General features: G+C 54.8%; 1 protein-coding gene across 1 annotated transcript in view; it reads right to left on the reverse strand.

Moving 5' to 3' along the window:
• FCGBP (Fc gamma binding protein) overlaps window positions 1–22,335 on the reverse strand; it is a gene marked incomplete at its 5' end in the record, with an annotated part of 39,517 nt that overhangs the window by 6,964 nt on the left and 10,218 nt on the right. Inside the window, 13 exons of the mRNA XM_079723440.1 lie at window positions 196–395; window positions 1,509–2,082; window positions 2,398–2,969; window positions 4,066–4,609; window positions 5,016–5,632; window positions 5,962–6,535; window positions 7,634–7,971; window positions 10,241–10,379; window positions 11,586–11,785; window positions 11,893–12,478; window positions 13,414–14,006; window positions 17,354–17,921; window positions 20,416–21,020. Of these exons, the coding sequence (XP_079579566.1) occupies window positions 196–395; window positions 1,509–2,082; window positions 2,398–2,969; window positions 4,066–4,609; window positions 5,016–5,632; window positions 5,962–6,535; window positions 7,634–7,971; window positions 10,241–10,379; window positions 11,586–11,785; window positions 11,893–12,478; window positions 13,414–14,006; window positions 17,354–17,921; window positions 20,416–21,020 (6,110 nt within the window). The remainder of the gene's footprint in view (window positions 1–195; window positions 396–1,508; window positions 2,083–2,397; window positions 2,970–4,065; window positions 4,610–5,015; window positions 5,633–5,961; window positions 6,536–7,633; window positions 7,972–10,240; window positions 10,380–11,585; window positions 11,786–11,892; window positions 12,479–13,413; window positions 14,007–17,353; window positions 17,922–20,415; window positions 21,021–22,335) is intronic.

Genomic DNA, 22,335 nt, shown 5'->3' on the forward strand with positions numbered 1-22,335 from the left:
TTTTAAGGCACCGAGTTGTGGTCATTCGTCACAGCAGCCACAGGAAACTAATACAGGGACGTTACTAACATTGAATCACACAGCAGGGAAGTGGTGGCAGCCTCTCTGTCCCCATGCTCGAGGGGGTCAGCACAGAAACTCTGAGTCCCCCTCAAGCTCCTCCACCCTCCCTGCTCATCTCAAGCTCCTGCTTACTGGCAAGTATCGGCCGTCATGGGTGCAGCCACAGTCTTGGACAGGGATGCAGACACCTTGGGACAGCAGGAAGCGGTCGTCACACTCACAGCCCTCAAAGCAGCGGGTGGTGCAGCCCGTGAGGCCAGAGAGAGCGGCACAGGAGCCCTGGCAGGAGCGTGTGCAGATGGAGTAGTGGCTGTGGGCAGGGCACTGGAGCGCTGCGGAGAGAGAAGGCAGGGTGGGGTCACGCCTACACACAGCCACTGAATAATGAATGGGGCCTACTGCACACCCAGCCCTGGGCTGCCGGTGCTGGGGATACAGCAATGAAGACAGCTCCAGGCCCTGCCCTATGGAGCTCATGTCAGTGGGACAGATAGTGATGGCCCAGTGTGATCAGGGCTGCATTGGGGAAATACAGACAGAAGGTCAGGCCAGGATGCGGGAAGCACAGGCAGAGGGGTCAGGGCCAGGATGGGAGCTGTGAGGATCCAGGGGAAGTAACCAGAGTGAGGGTCTGGGCTCTGGCTAAGCAATTGGTGGATGGTGTGGCTGCCCCATGATGAGGACCAGGATCAAGGAATAGGAGGATCAGGTTTGGGGTGAAATGCTGATGTCATATAGAACACAGGAGGTGTGTGAGGGACCCTGAGGACATCAAGTGGAAAGTGTCCAGGAGGTCACTGGACCCATGAGGCTGGCAGTCAGGAGAGAGGTGAGACATGGAGACAGACAGTGTCTACTGACAGCACCGAGGACAAATCTAAGGCTATAAGGGTAGGTATGGGCCTGGATGTAGGTCCTACGCTGAGGAGAATGAAGGAGACACAGCCCTGCCCTGGGGGTATGAGTGGCCACTGCCTTGTCCAGGAGAGTCCAAGGAGACATGGCCCTGTCCTGGGGGTTTGAAGGAAACAGATAAGCCCTAACTGGGGGTATCTAAGAGGTACAGTCTTGGGCTGGGCGTCTGAGGGAGATGCAGCCTTGTCTTAAAGGATCTGAGGGGCTGTGGTCCCATCCTGGAGGAACTGGGTGAGCCACAGACTCAGGCTTTATTGTGTGAGCTTCTGACCTGCCCGACCCACCCTCCAAGGTCACCACAAAAAAGGTTCAGGATGGGCCTTGAGAAGAAATGTATCTGAGGTCTCAGGAGAGCGGGGCCCTGAAAGGAGTATGAGAAGGGCCAGTCAGCCAGGCAGGAGGGAAGCCAGCAGGGTGCGCTGTGGGAGGAGCTGGGGACTGCTCCTGAGATGCAGACAGGACAGGGAGCAGGCCAGAGGGTGCCCCCCGAGCCTGGGCTGAAGTCCTCCCAGGGGCCCATGGACACTCACGGCAGAAGCTGTCTGTTCTCCAGGGCTTCACGGCCACGCCAGCTGCCTGGCAGGCCGCTGTGTAGGCTGACAGGCTGCTGCAGAGCGCGGCACTGTTGCCCTTCTGGGCACAGAGGTCATACACGCACTGGCGGAAGTACTCAGAGGGGCTCAGAGCCGCATGGCAGGCCGAGAAGGGGCCCTTGGCATCCCGGAGCCGCCCGCAGGCCTCAAGGCTCTCATGCGGCGCCGTCTCCTCTGCTGAGCACAGGGGGCAGCCCTGGGGCCCGCAGCCCTCGCCACAGCCCTGGGAGGAGCTGGGCGCCCGCCATGCGGCTCCAAAGGCATCCACGCTGGGGGCCATGGCGCCACTGGGCAGGACAAAGTCATCACTCCAGTTGCCGTTGAAGTTCCCACAGAGGCCACAAAGCCGGTCACGGAAGGGGCTAGGGATGGATATGAGGACGTGGGCATCGCCGTCAAAGAGAAGACGCAGCTCCTTGGTGGTCTGCAGAATCATGTTCCGGCCCTCGGCAGTCACCCGCACGTGGCCCACAGCCACAGGCAGGGCTACGGCCTCGCCGTCCACAGTGACCTGGATGGAGGGTCAGATGCGTCAGGGACTCATAGAAGCACAGGTAAGGCAGGTAAGGCAGTTCCCTCAGACTCCCAGGATGCAGTTGTCTCTCTCTCAGTCACACTGGGGTGGGGCCATGTCCCCCCGAGACTTCCCAGGGCAGGGTCGTGTCCCCCTCAGAGACCCCAGGGCAGGGCTGTGTCTCGTTCAGTCCCCCGTGGGGAGGGGTCGTATCTCGCTCAAAACCCCCAGGGTGGGCCCTGTCCCCCTCAGAGCCCCCAAGGTGGGGCCAGGTTGCCCTCAGACCCCCAGGGCAAGGCCACGTCCACTTACCTGTAGCCCTCGAGCCAGGCCCACAACCTGGCCAGCCACAGTAACCACCAGACGCTGGGGATCTCCAGCCGCATCCTTCTCAAGCACAATGGTAAAGTCCTCGTCCCCAGGCTGTGGGTGGCAGACCTGGGCCAAGATATAGGAGCAGGAGCCATGCAGGTCATAGGCACGGCCATCGAGGGTAATGTAGTGGATGCCCCCGTTGGCCAGGCAGCGGCCACAGCCTGTAGGGCGACAGGCCTGGACGCCGTCCTGTAACCGGCACTCCTCATAGGGCCCGCAGGCCGCGCCCTCCTGGCAGCTGACCTGGCCACCCGGCCCACACTCGCAGCGCCGCTCACACTCAGGACCCGGGTAGAAGTCCTTGCCCAGCGGGTAGTAGCGGCCCTCATGGAGGCAGCCGCACTCGCCCACAGGCACGCAGGTGTCTCCACTAAGCACAAAGCCAGCGTCGCAGACACAGCCCTCCCGGCAGGTGGATTCGCAGCCCTCGGGTGCTGAGAGGCTCGGGCAGCTCACAGGGCAGGAGTCACCACAGAGCTTGTAGTGACTGTGGATCGGGCACTGGAGGGCTGTGGGGACAAGAGGGGAATGAGCCAGGCAGGCACGAGGGAGGGCCACAGGGGAGGCACAGGGCGGGAGAACCTGCCCAGGTGGATCTGTATGTTCTGCCTGAGCACATTTCGTGAGTGAATCTGTCCGGGGATCTGAGCAGGGTGTCTGATCCACTACATCTAACAGGGGGCTTCAGTGTGGGGATCTGGGGTCTCTCTGCCCAGGTAGTGTGTCAACCGGATCAAGTGTTTCTAAAGATCGAGTCGATCTGACTGGGTGAATCCAACCCCATGTATCTGACCAAGATATGCAGGAACCAACTGTGTCTCAGGGTGTGAATCTGGCCGGGGTGTGGGCCCAGATGTACCCTGGGGTATGAACCCACACGAGTATGCCTGACTGTCAACATCTGACCTGGAGCCTCTCACGGTCTCGATGACAGGGTCTGTCAGTGTGTGACTCTGACCACGTGTATGTGGACTGGGTGAAGCTGACAGGATAAATCTGACCAGGAGATCTGTCTGAGGGGAACTGCCCAGGACTATCTGACCATGAATCTGTATGTATCTGCCTGGGGCTATGTCAGGGTCCTGATTCTACGTGGGTATATCCGCCTAAGTGTGTCTCAGTGTAAATGTGATCTAGTGTCTCTAACCAGAGGAGTCTCTGTCTGAGGTTATGGGACCAGTTCTATCCAACCCTGTGTATTTCCTTGTTTAAAACCGTCTAGGGGCATCTGACCAGGTGTAACTCTCTAGGTCTCTCTGACCAGGGGTAGCTGAGAATCTACCTGACCAGGTGTTATCTAGCTGTGTAGCTTGGACAGGGTCAGCCACCCAGTCTATCTGAGCCCATGAATCCTGAGAGGGTACTCAGGACGTGTATCAACCACGTGTATCTGAGTCTCTACCACTGCAGTATGTGGTAGTATGTGACCTGGTATATTTCAGTGTGTGAACGCCAAGGTGTTTCTTTCACAGGAGATACCTGGGCTCAGGGGAGGCAGGGTGGTGCCTAAGCCCCACCGAGGAGAAGGCTCTTGTCTTAGAGCCCTGGGAACGGGGGAGGAGGGGAGACCGCTGCTATGAGGCCCATGCATGGATCAGTACTCACGACAGAAGTCCGGCCGCCTCCACTCGCCGAGCTGGGCCCCAACGGCCTGGCAGGCTGCAACATAGGCGGCCACGGCAGGGCAGAGGCCTCCCGGATGGCCCTGAGCCTGGCAGGCGTCCAGCAAGCAGCCCTGGAAGTACTGCGTGGGCGGCACGCGGCTGTGGCAAGGAGCCAGCGGGCCGTCGGGGGCAGAGATCACGCCGCAGGCGTCCGGGCCGCCGAAGGCCTCCTGCTGCTCCTGCTTGCAGGGCTGCGGGCACGGCCCGGGCACGCACTCCCCGCAGCCCTCGGCGCCGCCCACTTGCCAGCCGTCCGGGTTCCCGCCCACCGCATTCAGATCGTCGTTGGGGTTCTGGTTGTAGTTCCCGCACAGGCCACAAAGGGCGCCCGCGTACGCCGCCGGCACGCGCAGGCGCAGGTTGTTGTCTCCGTCGAAAGCCAGCGAGATCACCGTGGCCGTGGTCACCACCACGTCGGCGCCGCTCAGGTATGCGCGCAGGCGCGAGTCCAGCTGGAAGGGCAGTGCCACCAGCCTGCCGTCCACCTACAGGGTCGGGGTGGGAGTGGGGGTGGTGAACGTCGCAGAGACAGGTTCGAATCCTGACTCCACTATCTAGTGGCGGGTAGGGTCCTTGTGCACGTGACCTCCCCCCTTGTAATTATAATAATAGTACTAATAATGAACAACTATAGGCACGATGTCACTGGCTCCTCACACTGCCCTCCGAAGCAGGTAGTTCTTAGACCCATTTTACAGAGGAATAAACTAAGGCTCAGAGATGGGGAAGCCACTACTCCAAGCCATCCAGCTCCAAGGCCTATGCTCTCTCTCGATCCCTCCATCTGCCCTGTTAACCTGTGAAAGGCAATCAGAGTAGTGGCAGACCCCTAACTGTCCCAGGCAACTTCAGGGCTGGCACATGCTCTTGCCTGGCCCACTGACCCCTCACCTGCAGCTGTCGGGGCCTGCGGGCACTGAGGGTGAAGCTGTGGCCGTAGATGTGCAGGGTGACAGTGCGGGTGTAACTGACGGCCTGGCTGCCCCGGTGCTCATTGGCTACAGTGACCGTGAAGTTCTCTACCCCCGGGGGTGGTCTGTGGCAGGGCATACTCAGCAGGTACTCGCAGGTGCCTTGGAATTCGAATCGGTGCCCATCCAGGGTAATGTAATGGGGGTCACCCCAGGCCTGACACTCAGCTGTGCTGATAGGATGGCAGCCATGCTGGCCTGAGGGCAGTAGGGCACACTCTTCACCTAGCCCACAGCTGGCAGGCTTGCAGACCAGTGAGCCACCGCCAGGCCCGCAGTGGCATCGCTGGGAGCAGGTGGTATCAGCCCAAAACTCGCTGCCTGCCTCGTGGTAGGTGCCGTTGGCCCAGCAGCCGCAGCCACCATCCAGGGGAACGCAGCGGTCGGCGCTCAACACGAAGCCTGAGTCACACTGGCAGCCCTCGGTGCAGGGGCCCTCACATGGGGCAAGGGCGGTGGGGGGTGCAGGAGACGGGCAGCTGGCTGGGCAAGGTGGGCCACAGAGCTCGTAGTGGCTGTTTTCTGGGCAGGGGAGCTCTGTGGGTGGATGAAGGAGTGGGAGGGAAAGAAAGGGAGAGAATGGTGTCAGGAGGTGGGGTCTGAGGATAGGGTAGGAGGAGACAGACAGAGACCACGAGAGACAGAGCAGGAGACAACGAAAAACCCAGAAACAGGGAGAGAGAGGATGAGAGACAATCAAAGGGAGACACGGACAAGCGCCAAGAGACTGAGAGACAAAAACAAAAACAGAGAGACAGAGAGAAAAAACCAAACAAACAGACCCAGAAGGACTGGAGTGAAACCAAACCAGCCCCAAAGAGACAGGACCCCTGCCCCCAGCTTCTGCTCTGTCCCCCAACACTCACCGCAGCCGGCCTGCGTCCTCCAGTCCTTAATGACAATCCCAGCAGCCTGGCAGGCAGCGGCATAGGCAGCCAGAGCCTGGCAAAGTATGTCCTGGGTCCCACCGCCCAGGCAGACATCCAGAACGCAGCCCTTGAAGAAGCTATCAGGGGCCACGTGGGCATGGCAGGCAGCAAAGGGGCCTCCGGAGCCAGGGGCCAGGGGTCCACAGAAGCCGGGTCCCCTGTACTCCTCTAGTTGGTCCTCGGCGCATGTTGGGCAGGACCCCTGACATTCATCCCAGCACAGTGGGTCCCAGCCTGGAGCCCGCCAGCTGCCGCCCCAGACGGGTATGGAGGGAGCCAGCGTGCTGTTAGGGAAGGCTTGGTCGTTGCTGGGGTTAGAGTCCATGTTCCCACAGAGCCCACACACCGCACCATGATAGCTACTGGGCAGCGTCACCTCCACTCGCCAATCCCAGTCATAGCTGACCCGCAGCCCGAAGTCGGTGGCCAGCACCGCTCTCGATGCGCCCTGGGTGACTGAAAGCCGCCCACCGGCCACAGAGACAGGCAATGCCGTCAGCACACCGTTCACCTGGGGGAAGAGGGGAAAGGGAGGCAAACACAGGTCACTGGAGATGCCGAGGCCCAGCTCTGGCCCCCTGCCTCCCTCGCTCGTCCTGCCGTGGCTGGGAGCTGCCAAGGCCTTCCCCGTGACTGCTGGTCATATAGTCATTTGACAAACATTATGGACATCTGCTCTAGTCCAGGCCCTGGAGAATGAAAGCCCACTCTGCTGCTTTTTCTGGGTTTCTCTTTTGATCTTTGTCTCCCTCCCTCATCTCTCTCTCTCTATTTCTCTCCCTCTTTCTACATCTAGACCTCTCTCTCTCTCTCTGGATTCTCTATGAGTTTCTCTCACTTTGTCTCTCTCTCTGGGCCCCCTCCCTTCTCTGTGTCTCTCTCACTTGTGCACTATCTCTCTCTGCATCTGTGTGTGTGTGTGACATTCTCTCTCTGGGTCCATCTCTCTGGGTCTTTCTCTGGGTCTCATTCACCTAGTCCCTCCCTCTCTCATCATCTCCTGTGCATCTCTGTGTGTCTGGGCATTTCTTCCACTCACCATCGTTTATTGAGGGCCTGCTCTGTTCCATACCTCATTCTCTCCCTGTGAGCTGCCATTAATCTGCATCTCCATTATTCTGGGCAGTCCATCTCTCTCTCTCTCCATCTCTCTCAATTTCTCTTCATGTCGGAGGCTCTGGGCCTCTCATTTGTTCCCTCACAAACAATCAAGGGTGCTTACCTGGGTCAGACCCTCAGCTGAGCACTTTACATGCATCACCTCACTGTGGGGCAGGGCCTGCTATGATCCCCATTTCATAGATGAGGAAACTGAGGCCCACCAAGTCAAGTCATTTGCCCAACATCACACAGCTCATAAGGAGAGCCTGGATTCAAACCCGGATCTCTAAAAAGGCAAATTCTAAAAAGGCAAAATTTAAGTCCTACATTAAAGCCCTTAACAAAGGGCTAGGCTCATTTAATTCCCAATAGAGGGGTGATGTTTTTGTTGTAATTATTGCTCTTGCTGCCATTTTGTTTCAGGCCTAAGTGAAGAGAGAGAGCACTGAGCTCCTGTGGCTGGCAGGACCCTTCCCACCCTACCTGGGGGCTCAGGGGCCATCCTTACCCGGACTTTGCCAATCTCGCCTTTGTGGATGGAGATGTTGGTGTTGAGGGTGGTCACGGTGACCAGCCTCACGAAGGACACAGAGGGGTTGCCCCGGTTCTCATTCTTGGTGGTGACAGTGAAGGATGTCAGGCCCTGGGCACTGCTCCCTGGGCAGCTGGTTGATGCCAGCACATAGTTACAAGTACCCTGGAAGTCAAAGTTCCAGCCATCGAAAGACTGGTAGTGTGGGTCACCCCACAGCCAACACGTGGCCTCGTAGTTGGGCATGCACACACCCTGGCCATTCTTCTCCTGGCATGTCTCCTGTGGCTGACACGTCACACCATGGCACGGGTCTGGGGGCAGAGGAGAGAGGGCCTTGAGGGGCTGCCAAGCATACGGCCAGCTACTTCCCAGCATCTGCCCCAGTCTGTGCGAGGGATACTGGCTCTAAGGGCACCTGGGGGTGAGACCAGATTCCAGGTTCCTCCCATCTGAGATGCAGGCCCTACAGTCTGCCATTTCTGGCCCTGGGCACCCCTCCACGTCTGAAACTCTGTGTCCAAGACCCTGTCAAAGGTCCCCACATCTGAGACCCAGGCCCTGCTGTTTGTTGTCTGAGACCCAGGCCCCAAGGTCCTTGCAGCCAGGACTCAGGTCCTAGGGTCCCTACATCTGACACCCAGGCTCTGGGGTCCCCTTGCTTGAGATCTCAGCCCCAGAGGACCGAGGTCTGAGACCAGAGACACAGGAGTCCCTGTGTCTGTGATGTCAGCCCTGTGGGCATCCATGAGGACATCCACAGCCCAGGGTTCTCTGTGTCCAAGACCTCGGGCCCGGGTTCCCCCACACCTGAGATCCCAGCCTCCTGGGGGCCACCACACCTGAGACCCAGGTCCTGGAGGTCTCTGTGCCCAAGACCAAGGTACTGCAGGAACTTCCTGATGAGAAACTAACCCCAGAGGTCCCACCATTTGAGACCCTGACCCCGGGGTCCCTGTATCTGAGTCTCATAGCCTGGCAATCCCTCTGTGCAAGATTCTAGCTCCCTGGGGTTGCTGTGCCTAAGACCCTGGCCTTGGGGGATCTCATTTCTCAGGCCCTACCTCCGAGGGTCTCTTTGTCCAAGACTGTTCCTAGGGCCACTGAATCTGTGAACCCAGCTTTTGGAACCCCTGTGCCCAAGACCCCAGCCTTAAAACTTCCTTCTCTCTCCCCCTGTGCCAGTTTTCAGTTGACTGCCCCTTAGCTCCAAATCCACCAATAAAGTTAGGCTTTGTCAGCAGAAGGTGCTGGAGGGTCACGGCAGGAGGAAGGGGCTCCTCTGCTTCCAGTGGGCTTTGCTCTCCAGGCTCCTGGTGGCAAGCAGGGCCAGCAGCCTGGGGGACACCCACTCGGTGAGGTTCACTGGCCCCAGCTGGTTTCCCAGCGAGTCACTCAGGCACCCCGGCAGGTGGCCTCCCAGTGAGTTTTGCCAGCACCCCAGTGGGGGCTTTCCCACCTTCCAGCTCAGCCTGCACAATCTCTCTGCTACCCTCCAATGAGACCTGCCTCTCAGCCTTGGAGTGGGGGCCGTCTTCCCAATTCCTCCCTTCCTTAGGTGCTCTGCTGTAACCTTTGGGGGCAGGGGCTGCTCCCTATATCTGCTCTTCCTGTGTTCATTGGCGTTCTTTTTATCCCTTAGTAGTCAATCCCTATTACAAGCAAAGAATTCTATTAAACTTTCCCTATTTAAGCTACTGTGTGGCTTTTGTCTCCTGTTGGACTCTGACCAAAATACTCCGGTCCCTGGGAGTCCCTGATATCCTGCCCATCAGCCCTGAGATCTCAGTCAGTTCTGGAGGTATATCCCTTTATCCTCAGGAATAAGGGAATTATTCTCTGCCCTCCACCCCGAGAAGTCAGTCATGTGGGGTGGCTTTGTGGCTTAGACTTAATCCTGAGAGGTGTCCCCTCTCTGAGAGTGTATTCCTATAAATCCTGATTTTTCACTTGAGGTGGGTCCTGTATTCAAGACCCTGGCTTTGGTGGGGTCTCTGCCTTAGACCTCAGGACTCTGCTTTCTGTCCCTGTGAGTCCCAGTCTCCTCTAACCCTTGGGGATGGTGTCTGAAACCCTAAGCCTAAACCCGCATACCAGTGGCCAGCAAACTATACACTTCCAGTTTCTGTAAATAAAACTGCCGGTTTCTGTAAATAAAATTTCATTGGAGCCACACCCCATTCACTTATAAAGTCCACAGCTGACTTCATGCTGCAAAGGCAGAGTAGAGTAGTTGTGACCAAGACCATATGGCCTGCAAGTTTAAATATTTACCATCTGGCCCATTAGAGAAAAAGTTTGCCGGTCCCTGCCTTACACTGAGGGTCTCTGCCATCTGCCCTGCGAAACCTATCCCTGAGGGTTCCCACAGCCTGGTTTCCACCATAAGAGTCCCTGCCTTCCAGTCTGAAGGGCTACTGCCCCTGGCCCTGGGAATCCCAGCCTAGGGGTCCCCAGGTCTGAGACCTCAATCCTTAGTCCTCTGTGCCTCCCACCGTGAAGAGCCGGGTCACATCACCCTCAGCTCCAGAGTCCCTGTCCTCTGTTACCCCAGCCACACCGGCCCTGGCCCCAACCCAGCACCTTTGTTGCAGCTCAGGACGCCTCCCGAGGGCTGGCACACCTGCCCTGGACTGCAGCTGTGGTCCTGGCACAGCAGGCCTTTTCCGGCGTGGCACACGCACTGCTGCTGGCAGTTGTCAATGAGTACAGTCTGCCCCAGCTGTGGGGACAGAGGACGCAGCTATCAGGGTGGGAGCTGACTCTGGCAACTTTGGTGTTCCGGGCATAAAGGGGTCTGGAGTTAAGGGACATCTTCCAGCAGGGTGGCCCCTTGTCTAAGGCACAGCATGGCCTTGGGGCCCAATTTATTCATTCATTCAGTTTCATTCATTTACTCACTCATTTGTTTATTCCAAAATAGCTACTAAATGTCTGCTGTATGGGAGAAACATAGGAATTAAGGGCAAAGGCTCTGGAGCAGATTGCCTGGGTCTGAAGCCTGTTTCTGCCATTTCCAGGTTACACCACTCTGCTCAAATTACTTAGCCTCGTTATGTCTCAGTTTCCTCATCTGTAAGTTTCAGGTAATAATGGCACCAACTTATGAAAGTATAACTGAGTTAATAATACTTGTAAAGTACAGATGAAATGAAAAACGATTTCCTTTAAATATCCAGAATGGAGAGGAAACGGGGGTAGCGATGAAATAAGATTGGGAAAATGTTGATTATTTTTGAGGCTGAGTGATGGGTACATGGAGATTTATTATACTGTTCTCTTGACTTCTGCCTGTGTGAAAATTTTTATAATAAAAAGTTTATATGTAACATTATATCAAAAGTATATATATTATATATGAATAAATAAATTCATATATATTGTACATACAGTGCTTAAAGCAGTAACCATCACATAGTAAGCACCATACACCTGTTTGCTGTAGCACTATTATTATTCATATGAGGAGGTAAACAGAGAGGGTTCCTGCCCTCACAGAGCTTTCAGACCTTTGAGGGAGACAAACTTTAGATAAACACACACTCAAATCAAAGGAAAAGGAGTAACTCTCAGAGAGTGGGAGAGGGAAGCAGAGGGAGTTAGCCTCTGGTATCACAGAGACGAAATCTAGACCTGGATACAAAGCCGAAACTTGACCTGGGGAGCCAGGGGATGGTTTCAAGTTGCAGGACCTATGGTCATATTTGGAAGGGTCTTACCTGCTACCTTGGGGATGGTAGACGAGAGGGAGCAAAAGTGAGGGCTGGGAGAGGACAAATTTGGACCACGGTGGGGCCATGGCGAAGGGAAGAGGAGTGGGTGGGAGAGACGTTCAGGAGGCCAAGCAGACAGGCCGTGGGGCTAATGGGCAGTGGGAGGGGGTCCAGCTTGCAGTCCCCAGCTCTGCCCAGGATGACCAGGTCCCTACCTCGTAGTAGACACCGTTGTGGTAGCAGCCGCATTCCTGGATGGGCACGCAGGCTTGGCCATTGTTGAGGAAGCCGGAGTCACACTGGCAGCCCTCGGCACAGCTATCCGGGCACTGCGGGGGGGCACTGAGTGCCCAGCAGCCCAGGGAGCAGGTGTCTGCACAGAGCTCGTAGTGGCTGTTAGGGGGGCACGGCATCGCTGCAAAGAGGGGGTGTGGGTCAGAGCCCCTGGGAGTGAGAGGCTGCAGGGCCCAGGGTGGGCCCCTTCTGTACCTCTACCTCCCCCTCTCTCCGCCCCTCACTCACGACAGAAAGATTCGGTCCTCCAGGGTTCGACGTGGCCTCCAGCTGCCTGGCAAGCACTCACATAGGCATGAATGTTGCTGCAGAGAATGCTCTCGTTCCCGCCACCCACACAGAGATCAAAGACACAATCTTTCAAGGGACCCTGGGGGTCCACCAGCTTGTGGCAGGCAGCCAGCGGCCCCGTGGGGCTGGTGAGGAGCCCACAGAACTGTTGCTGCTCGTATTTCTCCTGCAGCTCAGGTTTACACTCCGGCTCTGTGTCACAGCTTCCGCCGGGCTTGCAGATGGGCAGGCAGGGAGAGCCTGGCACTGCCTCCTCCCAGGAGCTGCCGAACTCATTGGAGCTGCCTGCCTGTGAGCCGTCGGGCTTCTGGAAGTCGTCCTTGGGGTCGCCATTGTAGTTCCCACACAGGCCACACAGCTGCTGGTAGTAGTTGCCTGGGATGGTGACCCGCACATTGTACACGAGGTCGTAGGCCACGCGCAGGCCAAAGTCAGTCTCGATCACAACGTCTGAGCCATGCTGGGAGGCGCGGACCCGGCCCTCGGCCAGCACCATGGGCAGCCTCTTGTCCACACCATTCACCTGGGAGGTGGGAGATGCTGTGCTTCAGAGGGTACACTTCGAGAGGTCAGACCCTAGATCAAGCCCCTGTCCGACACTGAAGATCTGTGTGACCTCACCTCTCTGGGTCTTAGTTTCCATATTTGTAAAATGGGCCTAATAATAGGGTCTTGTAGTGGGCTGAATGGTGGTTCCCCAAAGATATGTCCATCTAGAACTTCAGAATATGACCTAATTTGGAATAAGGGTCTTTGCAGATGTAATTAGGGTAAAGATCTTGAGATGGGATCGTCCTGGATTAGGGTGGGCCCTATATCTAATGACAAGTGTCCTTAAAAGAGCCAGAAGAGAAGATACAGGGACACACAGGGGAAAAGGCCATGTGAAAATGAAGACAGGGACTGGAGTGATGTGGCCACAAGCCAAGAACACCTGGAACCACCAGAAGCTGCAAGAGGAAAGGGAGGATTCTCCCCCAGAGCCTTTGGAGGCAGTGCATCTCTTGCCAACACTTTGATTTCGGACTTCTGGCCTCCACAACTGTGAGAAAATAAATTTCTGTTGTTCTGAGCCACCAAGTTGGTGGTAACTTGTTACAGCAGCCTCAGGAAACGAATACAAGTCTCAATGTAATAACACCCTTATGAAAGCAGGGACCAGGAGGGAGGGGAAGATGGAGTGGAAGGGGTAGGAGAGATGTCCAGAGGGGATAATCAAGGGGAGGGAGGTGGAGACTGAGCCACATGGGAGAAGGTCTTGGTCCCCAAGGCCTCCTCCCTCCTTGGTTCCCCACTGTAGGCTCTGACTGGCACCTCCTCTCTTTGCGGACCCCATGCCTCCCACATCTACTTGGAGCTCTGTGCCCCCTGCCCCTGGCCTGAGTGCTTCACATGCTCCACCCACAGATCACCCTCTACCCCAGACCCCTTCCCTTCATGTTCCACCCGTGCTCTCACCGTGACCTTCCACTGCTGCTGCTCCAGCCGCAGGGTGAAGTTGGCCACCTGGACAGTGATCACCCTGGTCACACTGACTTTCCCATTGCCCCAGGCCATGTTCTCCTGCAGGATGGCAAACTGGGCCAGGCCAGGCTGGGTCCCGCAGGTCTGAGCCAGCGTGTACACACAGGTGCCCATGAAGTCGAAGCGGCGGCCGTCGAAGGTGGTGTAATGGGGGTCTCCCGATGCCTGGCAGGTGGCAGAACCCACAGCCACACAGCCCAGGACGCCACCGGACGGCTGGCAGGCCTCGTGTGGGCCACAGCTGGAGGGCTCACAGGACACCAGGCCACCCTCCTCACAGTGGCACAAGGAATTGCACCCCGACCCCGGGTAGAAGGTCTGGCCGGGTGGGTGGTAGGTGCCCTGGTACACGCAGCCACAGGAGGGCAGCGGCACGCAGGACTCACCGTTGAGCACGAAGCCCTCATCACACACGCAGCCCTCTTTGCAGTCGAAGCCACAGCCCCCAGGCACCGGGAGGTCTCCGCAGGACAGCGGGCAGCCATAGGAACACGCCTCGTAGTGACTGTGGGGCGGGCATCTCAGGGCTGCAGGGAGAGCGGCCATCAGGATCAAGAATCCCTGCTCCCTGGGGACACCGTGGACCTCCCCCACACACACACGCATGCACACACACATGCTCACACACACTCACACGTATAAGCGGTACAATGGCAAGGAGACCCTCTGTTCAGTGGGGCCTGGCAAACATATCACAGTTAATCTACTCCTGATAATTAAGATACTATTCCAATTTAACAGTGGTCTGGGTTTATCTGTAATGTCTTTAATGACCTTATTCAAGTTGGTAACAAGTTGTGGATCTGTGGTACATATTTTAACCACGCAAATGCGTGTGTGTGTGTGTGTGTAATCTATGCACTGTATTTGTGAATGCAGTATTTTTAGCTTCTTCACTCTATAGCAGTAATGTTGTAGTAGTAGTAGTAGTAGTAGTAGTAGTAGTAGTAGTAGTAGTAGTAGTAGTAGTAGTAATTCTATAGTAAATTAAAATATTTGGCCAGGGTGGTAAAGAAAAAAATAAAAAAGAATCCCTGTTTCTCTCTCCAAACTCCAGTCATGCCAGATTATAAAACAGGTGGTTTCCTCACAAAAAAAGAACAAAAAAAAACACCTAAAACTGAACCCAATCAAGCCTCTATCTGCACCATCCAATATGATAGCCACACGTGGCCATTTAAATGTATGTTAATTAAAATTAAGTAAAATTGAAGATTTAGTTCCTTGGTCACACTAGCTCGATTTCAAGTGCCCAATAGCCACACGTGACTAGTGGTGACCAGATGGGACAGCTTTTAGGTATAGAACATTTCCACCATCACCAAAGTTCTATTGGACAACACCATTAGAGATCTAATATCCAGTTTACAAGAGATTCAGGGGACAGAGGGACAAATTAAATACACTGTGAAGAAGCAACTAGCCAAATCCAGAAAGTAGGAAATTCTGTAGAATAAATGACCTGTTTTTCCCATGAACAAAGGAAGGGGTGGATAGAGGGATAGACATGTGATAAAGCAAGTATAGTAAAACACAGATTGTAGGATCTCGATGGTAAGTATATGTGTGTTCACTGTAAAATTCTTTCAACGTTTTTGTATATATGAAAATTTTCATAATATGATGGGGAAAAAAAGGAGGGGGCTATTACAGGATAAAAATGAATACAGAAAAATCAACCCAGTGCAGTGTGGATTTGGTCTGGATCCTCATTCAATTAAAGTGAAAAAAACACATTTTTTAGACAATTGGGGAAATTCGAACCCAGGTTGGGTTTTAGAGGATGTTAAAGAATTAGTGTTATTTTTGTTGTTGGTAATAACAGCACTGTGGTCATGTTGCTTAAAAGTCCTATCTGCTGGAGATGTTTACTGAAGTATTTGTGGCAAAATTCATGTCTAGAATTTGCTTTAAAATATTTCCACAAAATAAAAAAAGAAAGGGGCGGTGGTGGAGAACATAGAGGAACGAGAATAGCAAAATATCCACAAGAGCTGAAGCTGGTGCTGGACACATGGGTTCAGGCACCACCCAGGCCTCCCTCTGCCTGGTGTCTGAGTCCTCACAACCCAGTCTTCTAGAACTTCCAAGGGGTCCAAGGGCAAGAGTAGTTTTAAGGAAATAAGAGATTCTCAATTACTACAGAGGCCATAGAATGCAACAATTAACTGTACAAATTCAGGAGCCAACCGGCCTGGGGTCAAATCATGCTGCCCTGCTCTGTGACCCTAGGCAAGTTACTTAATATCTCTGCGGTTCCATTTCCTTGATGATCCCACCTCACAGGGTGGTGGTGAGGATGAAATGAGAGCTGTTAAGCCCTTAGAACAGAACCTGCCCAAAGGGAAGTGTGCCACACAAGTCCTGGCTCTAATTATGCGAGTCCTTCCTAAAAACGATCAGCCTGAGAATGCGCCTCTGATGGAGTTGCATCTGCTTTCCCACCGTCCCTTTTGCAAGTGTGCTTCTCCCACTTTACAGAAGAGAACAGTCCCAAATGTTAACACAGTGTGCTGCCGTGGGGATGTGAAAACTTCCAGGGACACGAAAGGACAATTTCAGATATTACCATAAGCATGGAGACAATGGATGACAAATCATTACTGGTATCAGATCAGTTCCAGTTCTGCTCCCGACAAAACAGAAGGAGGGCCTCATAGAATCAGCCGCTCAGAAGTCATAAAAAGTAAGTTTTATGGCATCTCTCAGTGTGACTAACTTCCCTGCAACTCAAAAGGGGTTCAAAGAACGGAGTGATGTTTCTCTAGCAGAACTCCTGCCACTTCCACCCACTTAGTAATATCATATCTACAAAATGAAAAATAGAATTGATGCTACACCCTGTCTCCTTCCAACAACAGACATGAACTACTGGGGGAAAACCCCCATCCATCTCATTAAGAGATGTCTTTCCAATACGTGTTTAATTTTTTTTTTTTTTTTTTGAGATACGCGGGCCTCTCACTGTTGTGGCCTCTCCTGTGGTGGAGCACAGGCTCTGGACGCGCAGGCCCAGCGGCCATGGCTCACGGGCCCAGCCGCTCCGCGACATGTGGGATCTTCCCGGACCGGAGCACGAAACCGTGTGCCCTGCATCGGCAGGAGGACTCTCAACCACTGCGCCACCAGGGAAGCCCCGTGTTTAATATTTTTTATCAGTTGTGTACTAACGAGACTTGCAATGATAACTCACTCTATCCTTTTTTTTTTTAACACTTAGAGTCTATGGTCTCAGGCATTTCTAAAACTTATTAAATGTTGCCCACTCGTGCATATGTTTGTGGCAGAGATGTATGATGGGGATTGTGACAGACTGACGCTGGCCACCCCTTACTCTGGGTTCGGCCATGGTACTGACTTTGGCCAGTGGGACATTAGCAAATGTGACGTCAGGCAGAGGCCTGGAGTGTGCTTGCCCACTGGGGGCTGTCCACCCTTGCTGCTCTTTGGAACCTTGAGACCACTGTGTGAAGAAGCCTGTGCTAGCCAGCTGGAAGATGAGACCAAGCAGAGCAGAGACAAGCAGTCCTGACTGAGATCCTCCAAACCAACCAGCCTGACAACTGCCAGATGTGCAGGCAGGGATCCTTAGGAGCTCATCTCTGAATGACAGCTGCCAAATGGGAATCAGACCTGGGGCCACCAGATGTATTCAGCCATCTTACAAATATTTACTACATCTGTGACTTCCTAGCTGTCGTGATCCCCGGCATGTAACAAACTTTCTGAGCCTCTGTTTCCTCATCTGTTAAGTGGGTATAACCACAGTCCCTACCTCATGGGGCTGTTATAAGAATTCAATGACTTAGTGATATTTATACATTAATGAATATATATAAGGCTGAGTCCCCCAGTCGTCACTCTCGGTACTCACGGCAGAGTTCCTCACTCCTCCAGGGGTGCACAGTGGCCCCGGCGGCCTGGCATGCAGCAGCATAGGAGGCCAATGCGTCACACAGTGGTCCAGACTGGCCTGGCAGCAGGCAGCGGTCGTAGACGCAGTCTCGCACAGCACCCTGTGGGTCCAGTGTGTGGTGGCACTCCCGGAAGGGCCCACTGGGGTCGGCAAGGATCCCACACTCCTTCTTGCTCTGCAGCTGCTGGGCCACCAGGGTGTCCAGCTTGGGACAGTCGCCTGGCTCAGCTGCTCCACAGCCTGGCCTTGTTTCCTCCTGCCAGCTCTTCCCGAAGGCCAGTGCGTTGGCAGCTTGGCCTCCACCCCTCAGAGCCAGGTCGTCAGCTGGGTCCCCATTGAAGTTCCCACAGAGCCCGCACAGGGCCCCCGCATAGCTGCTGGGCACCTTGGCAGTCACATGGGCATCCCAGTTATAGGTGACAGTCAGGCCAAAGTCTGTGTGCACGACAGCGTCTTGGCCCTGGCGGAACACCTGCACCTGCCCATCTGCCGCCTGGAAGGGCAAGTACTGAAGGACGCCGTCCACCTGGGTAGAGATGCAGGAGGACCAAGAGGTCAGGGTATTCAAGGCTCTGTGGCTCACCCTTCACTCACTCAGTTCTGGCTCCTCTGGGCTCCTTGCTACCCTCTTGAGCACATTATGCTTGATCCACCTCAGGGCCTTTGCACTTGCTGTTCCCACTGCTTGGCAAATCATCCACCTCTCTTCATCCTTCAAGTATTTGCTTAAATCCAAATCCCTAACCCGCGGCCTTCAAAGCCTACAGGATCTGTCTCCCTATTACCTCCCTGACCTAACCTCCTCCCACTCTCCCCCTCACTCATTCTGCTGTAGCCACCCTGGTTTTCTTGAGATTCCCCCAACTCTCCCAGTTTAATCTAACTTTAGGGCCTTGGCCTTTTCACCTTGCCAAGAACACCGCCTACCACTTTTCGCCTGGCTGCTTCCCCTTCATTCTTTAGGACTTGGCTTAAATCTAAGCCCCTTTCCCTAGAACATCCTGCTTAACCTTGGCTCTTGTCCACCTTTGTGTCTGCACCACCTCCCACATCACTCACTCAGGCTCCCTGCTGTCTCCTTGCTGTCTCCCAGAACATATTAAGTGCACTCCCACCTCTGGGCCTTTGCACTTGTTGTGACCTCTTCCTGGGATACCTCTCATCACTCTTTAGTTGGCCACCTCTACTTCATATTCTAGGGATCAGCTTTGATCCAAGCCCTTTACAATGGCCTAAAAGACCATACATGATCCGAGCCTCACTGCTCTCCAATTTAATTCTTCAGGACTGCCTCATTTCCCACCCTTGGAACTCCAGCCATGCAGGCATTTTGATAGTCTCCTGAACTCACCAAGCTCAGCCCAGCCTCAGGGCCTTTGCACTTGCTATACCCTATGTACCCTATGCTTGCAACATACCTACCCTCTTCCACATCTTTATTCTTTGTCTGGCTGCCTCCCCATCACCCTTCACATCTCAGCTTAAAATCAAATCCTCTACCCACTAGGCCCTGCTTGTCCCCTCTTTTCTGACTTCATCCCCTACCAACCTCTCTATCCCATCTCCCAGGCTCACTCTCTCAGGTGCAGCCTCCTTGGCCCCATCCTGCTCTCCTGCACTCTTCAAGCTCAGTCCAGCCTCAGCCTTTGCACCTGTTGTTCCCTCTGCCTAGCAACCACTACTCTTCACGTGGTGGTCTCTTCCTCATCCTTCAGGTTTCAGATTAAATCAGAAACCTCTAACATAGCCATCCCCTACATCATCTCCTACCTCGCTCTCCCTTCCCTCTCTCCATTCCAGGCCCACTGGTCTCCATGCCGTTCCTCTACCCCTCATGTTTGTTCCTGCCTCAGAGCCTTTCAGTTGCTGTTCCTTCTGCCTGGAACAGTCTTCCATCCACTTCCATCCCTGCCTGTTCCATCTCTTTCTTCAGGAAAGGCAATAGAATGCAGAGGTTAAGAGTATGGACTCTGGAACCAGACAGCTTGGCTTCAGATCTTGGCTCTGCCACTCGTTAGCTGTGTGACCTTCAATAGTTGACTTAACTTCTCTGTGCCCAGTTTTCTCCTCTAACAAGATTACCTATTTCACAGGGTTGTTACAGAGATTAACATATGAGTTACTGTATGTCAAGCATTTAACACATAGAAGTAAATTATATATATATAATTTACTGGGTGGTGGACCCTGTAAGAACCCTCTGTCCAGAACCCTGTGGGTCCATCTGTAAGTACCCCCACACCCCTGTAACACCCCGCCCAACACCTTTTGTTCCTGACTTTTCACATGTCACCTTACTCTCTGAATATCAAATTTCCTCCAGAAAATGCACCAATCTTTACCTTTGGAGGGTTCATAACAATAAAACATTGAGTCAACATTTACTGAACACTTGTTGGGCACCAATGTCTCTTTTAAACATCCTACAGGGCTTCCCTGGTGGCTCAGTGGTTGAGAATCTGCCTGCTAATGCAGGGGACACGGGTTCGAGCCCTGGTCTGGGAAGATCCCACATGCCACAGAGCAACTAGGCCCGTGAACCACAACTACTGAGCCTGCGCGTCTAGAGCCTGTGCTCCGCAACAAGAGAGGCCGCGGTAGTGAGAGGCCCGCGCACCGCGATGAAGAGTGGCCCCCGTTTGCCACAACTAGAGAAAGCCCTAGCACAGAAACAGAGACCCGACACAGCCAAAAATAAATAAATAAATAAATAAATAAATAAAACAGTTTAAACATCCTACAAATAGTAACTCGTCAAACCTCCACAACCACCTTGTGAAGCGGCTCGCATTGGCGAGGCACCATCTTATTATCCCATTTGTCAGAGGACAAAACTGAGGCACTGAGAGTCAAAGTCACACAGCCAGGGAGAGGCAGCGCCGCCTGGCTGGGGGGCCCCAAGCCTAATCAATGGCCACAAGGTCTTCTAGCAGGCCCCCACCCTCTCCCAGTGGCCAGATCCCTACTCTTTAAGGGGGATTCCCTGCCCCTCCACCTGGCCTTGGGCGCCCATCACTCACCAGCACTTGCCCAGGGTACTCCCGGCGCACGGCCACCTTCACGCCACGAGCCTCCACGCGCACGGCGCGCGTGTAGCTCACTGTCTGGCTGCCCCGATGCTCGTTTTCCACCAGCACCCGGAAGGCAGGCAGCCCCGCGGCCTGGCCGCACGAGCCGGCCAGCAGGTACGTGCAGGTGCCCATGAAGTCGAATCGCCGGCCGTCGAAGCTCACGTAGTGCGGGTCCCCAGACGCCTGGCAGCTCCCAAAGCGGTCGGGGTAACAACCCAGGAGACCGTTCTGGACGCGGCAGCGCTCGCCCGCTGGGCAGCCCTGCGTGTCGCTGCAGCGCACCTGCTGGGTGGCGGCGTCACAGGTGCAGCGCCGCCGGCAATACTCATCGGCCCACACCTCCTGGCCGGGCGCGAGCGGGCGGCCCTCGAAGTTGCAGCCGCAGGACGAGGCGGCCACGCAGGCGCCGCCGCTGGCCACGAAGCCGGGGAGGCACACGCAGCCCTCGACGCACGGGCGCGCGGAGCAGTTGGACGGCACCGCGGAGGGGTTGCAGGAGGCCGGGCAGGCGGGGCCGCAGAGCTCGTAGCGGCTGTTGGTGGGGCAGGACAGGGCTGCGGGGACACGGGAAGGGGGGGTCAGGCCAGCACAGAAAGTGCCAGGACTTTCCTCCCCAACCCAGCTCCTTCCTCAGAGATGCCCATCTCAGTTAATGACACTTCCACCCTTCTGGGTGCGCAGGCCCCAAACCTCAGAGATATAGTTGACTCCTTCCCCTTTATTCACTGGACAACCAACATGTCGGTAAGTCCTGTGAGCTCCATATTCAAGATCTATCCAGAATCTGCCCCTTTTTCCTTTCACCACAGTCCCCACCCTTGTCCTGTTCACCCCAGCAGCCTCCTGCCTGGTCTCCCCTCTACTCCTGTCCTGCATCCCATTCTATTCCTCACATGCAGCCAGAGGGATCCTGTGAACACTTGAGTTAGATGACATCCGTCTCCTGCTCAGAGGCCTCTTGTGGCTCTGTCTTGCTCAGGGTAAAAGCCAGAGTCCTCCTATTGGTCCATGAGGCTGCCCATAATCCACGATCTGCCCCCATCACCTCCCTGTCCTCATCTCCTCTCACTTTCCCTCTGGCTCACTCCGCCCCAGCCACAGTGGCATCCTCTCTAGTCCTCACACTCCCGCCTCTGGGCCTTTGCACTGGCTTTTCCCTGTGCCTGTATTAGCCTTTCCTCACATGGCATGTGGTTAAGAGACGGTTACTGGAATGTAGATGGCCTGGGTTCAAATCCCAGCTCTCCCCTTCTTAGCTGTGTGATTGTGAGCAAACAACTCCAATTTCTCTGTGCCTCAGTTTCCCCATCAGTAGAATGGGATAATAATAGTCCCAATATCACAGGAAGTTCCAATGGCAGCTTCTCCCAAGGGCCTTCCCTGAGCACTCTCTTCATGAGCCTGCCATTTGCTCTTATCCCATGAACTCTGTTTCTTTTGCTCTCTGAAGCTATTCCACAGTTTACTGCTTACTCTCTGTTTCCCCTGCTAGGATTATAAATTCTGTGAGAGTGGGAACCTGATCTGTCTCAGACATGGCTGAATCTCCAGCACCAAGGACGGGGCCCGGCCCACAAGAGATGCCCAGTAAATACTTTGAAAATGAATGGGTAGATAAGTGAATGCACTGGTTCTTCTTTTGCACCAGGCATTGGGGAACTTGGTGGTGGTGGGGAGTGGTGTTTACTGGGCAGTGAGGACACAGCAGTGACCAAGACAAACCCCAAATGGCCTCAGTGTCTCCCCTAGACTTACCTCTCTCTGGAGTCCCTGTCCCAAGCCATGGGCCTGGGCCTGGAAGCCTCCTCCTTCTTCCTGTGCTAGCCTTTCTGCCTCCTGAACATTTCTCTGGGAGCCTCACAAGGGCAG

Source organism: Hyperoodon ampullatus (genome assembly GCF_949752795.1).
Source record: "Hyperoodon ampullatus genome assembly, chromosome: 18".
NCBI lineage: Eukaryota > Metazoa > Chordata > Mammalia > Artiodactyla > Ziphiidae > Hyperoodon > Hyperoodon ampullatus.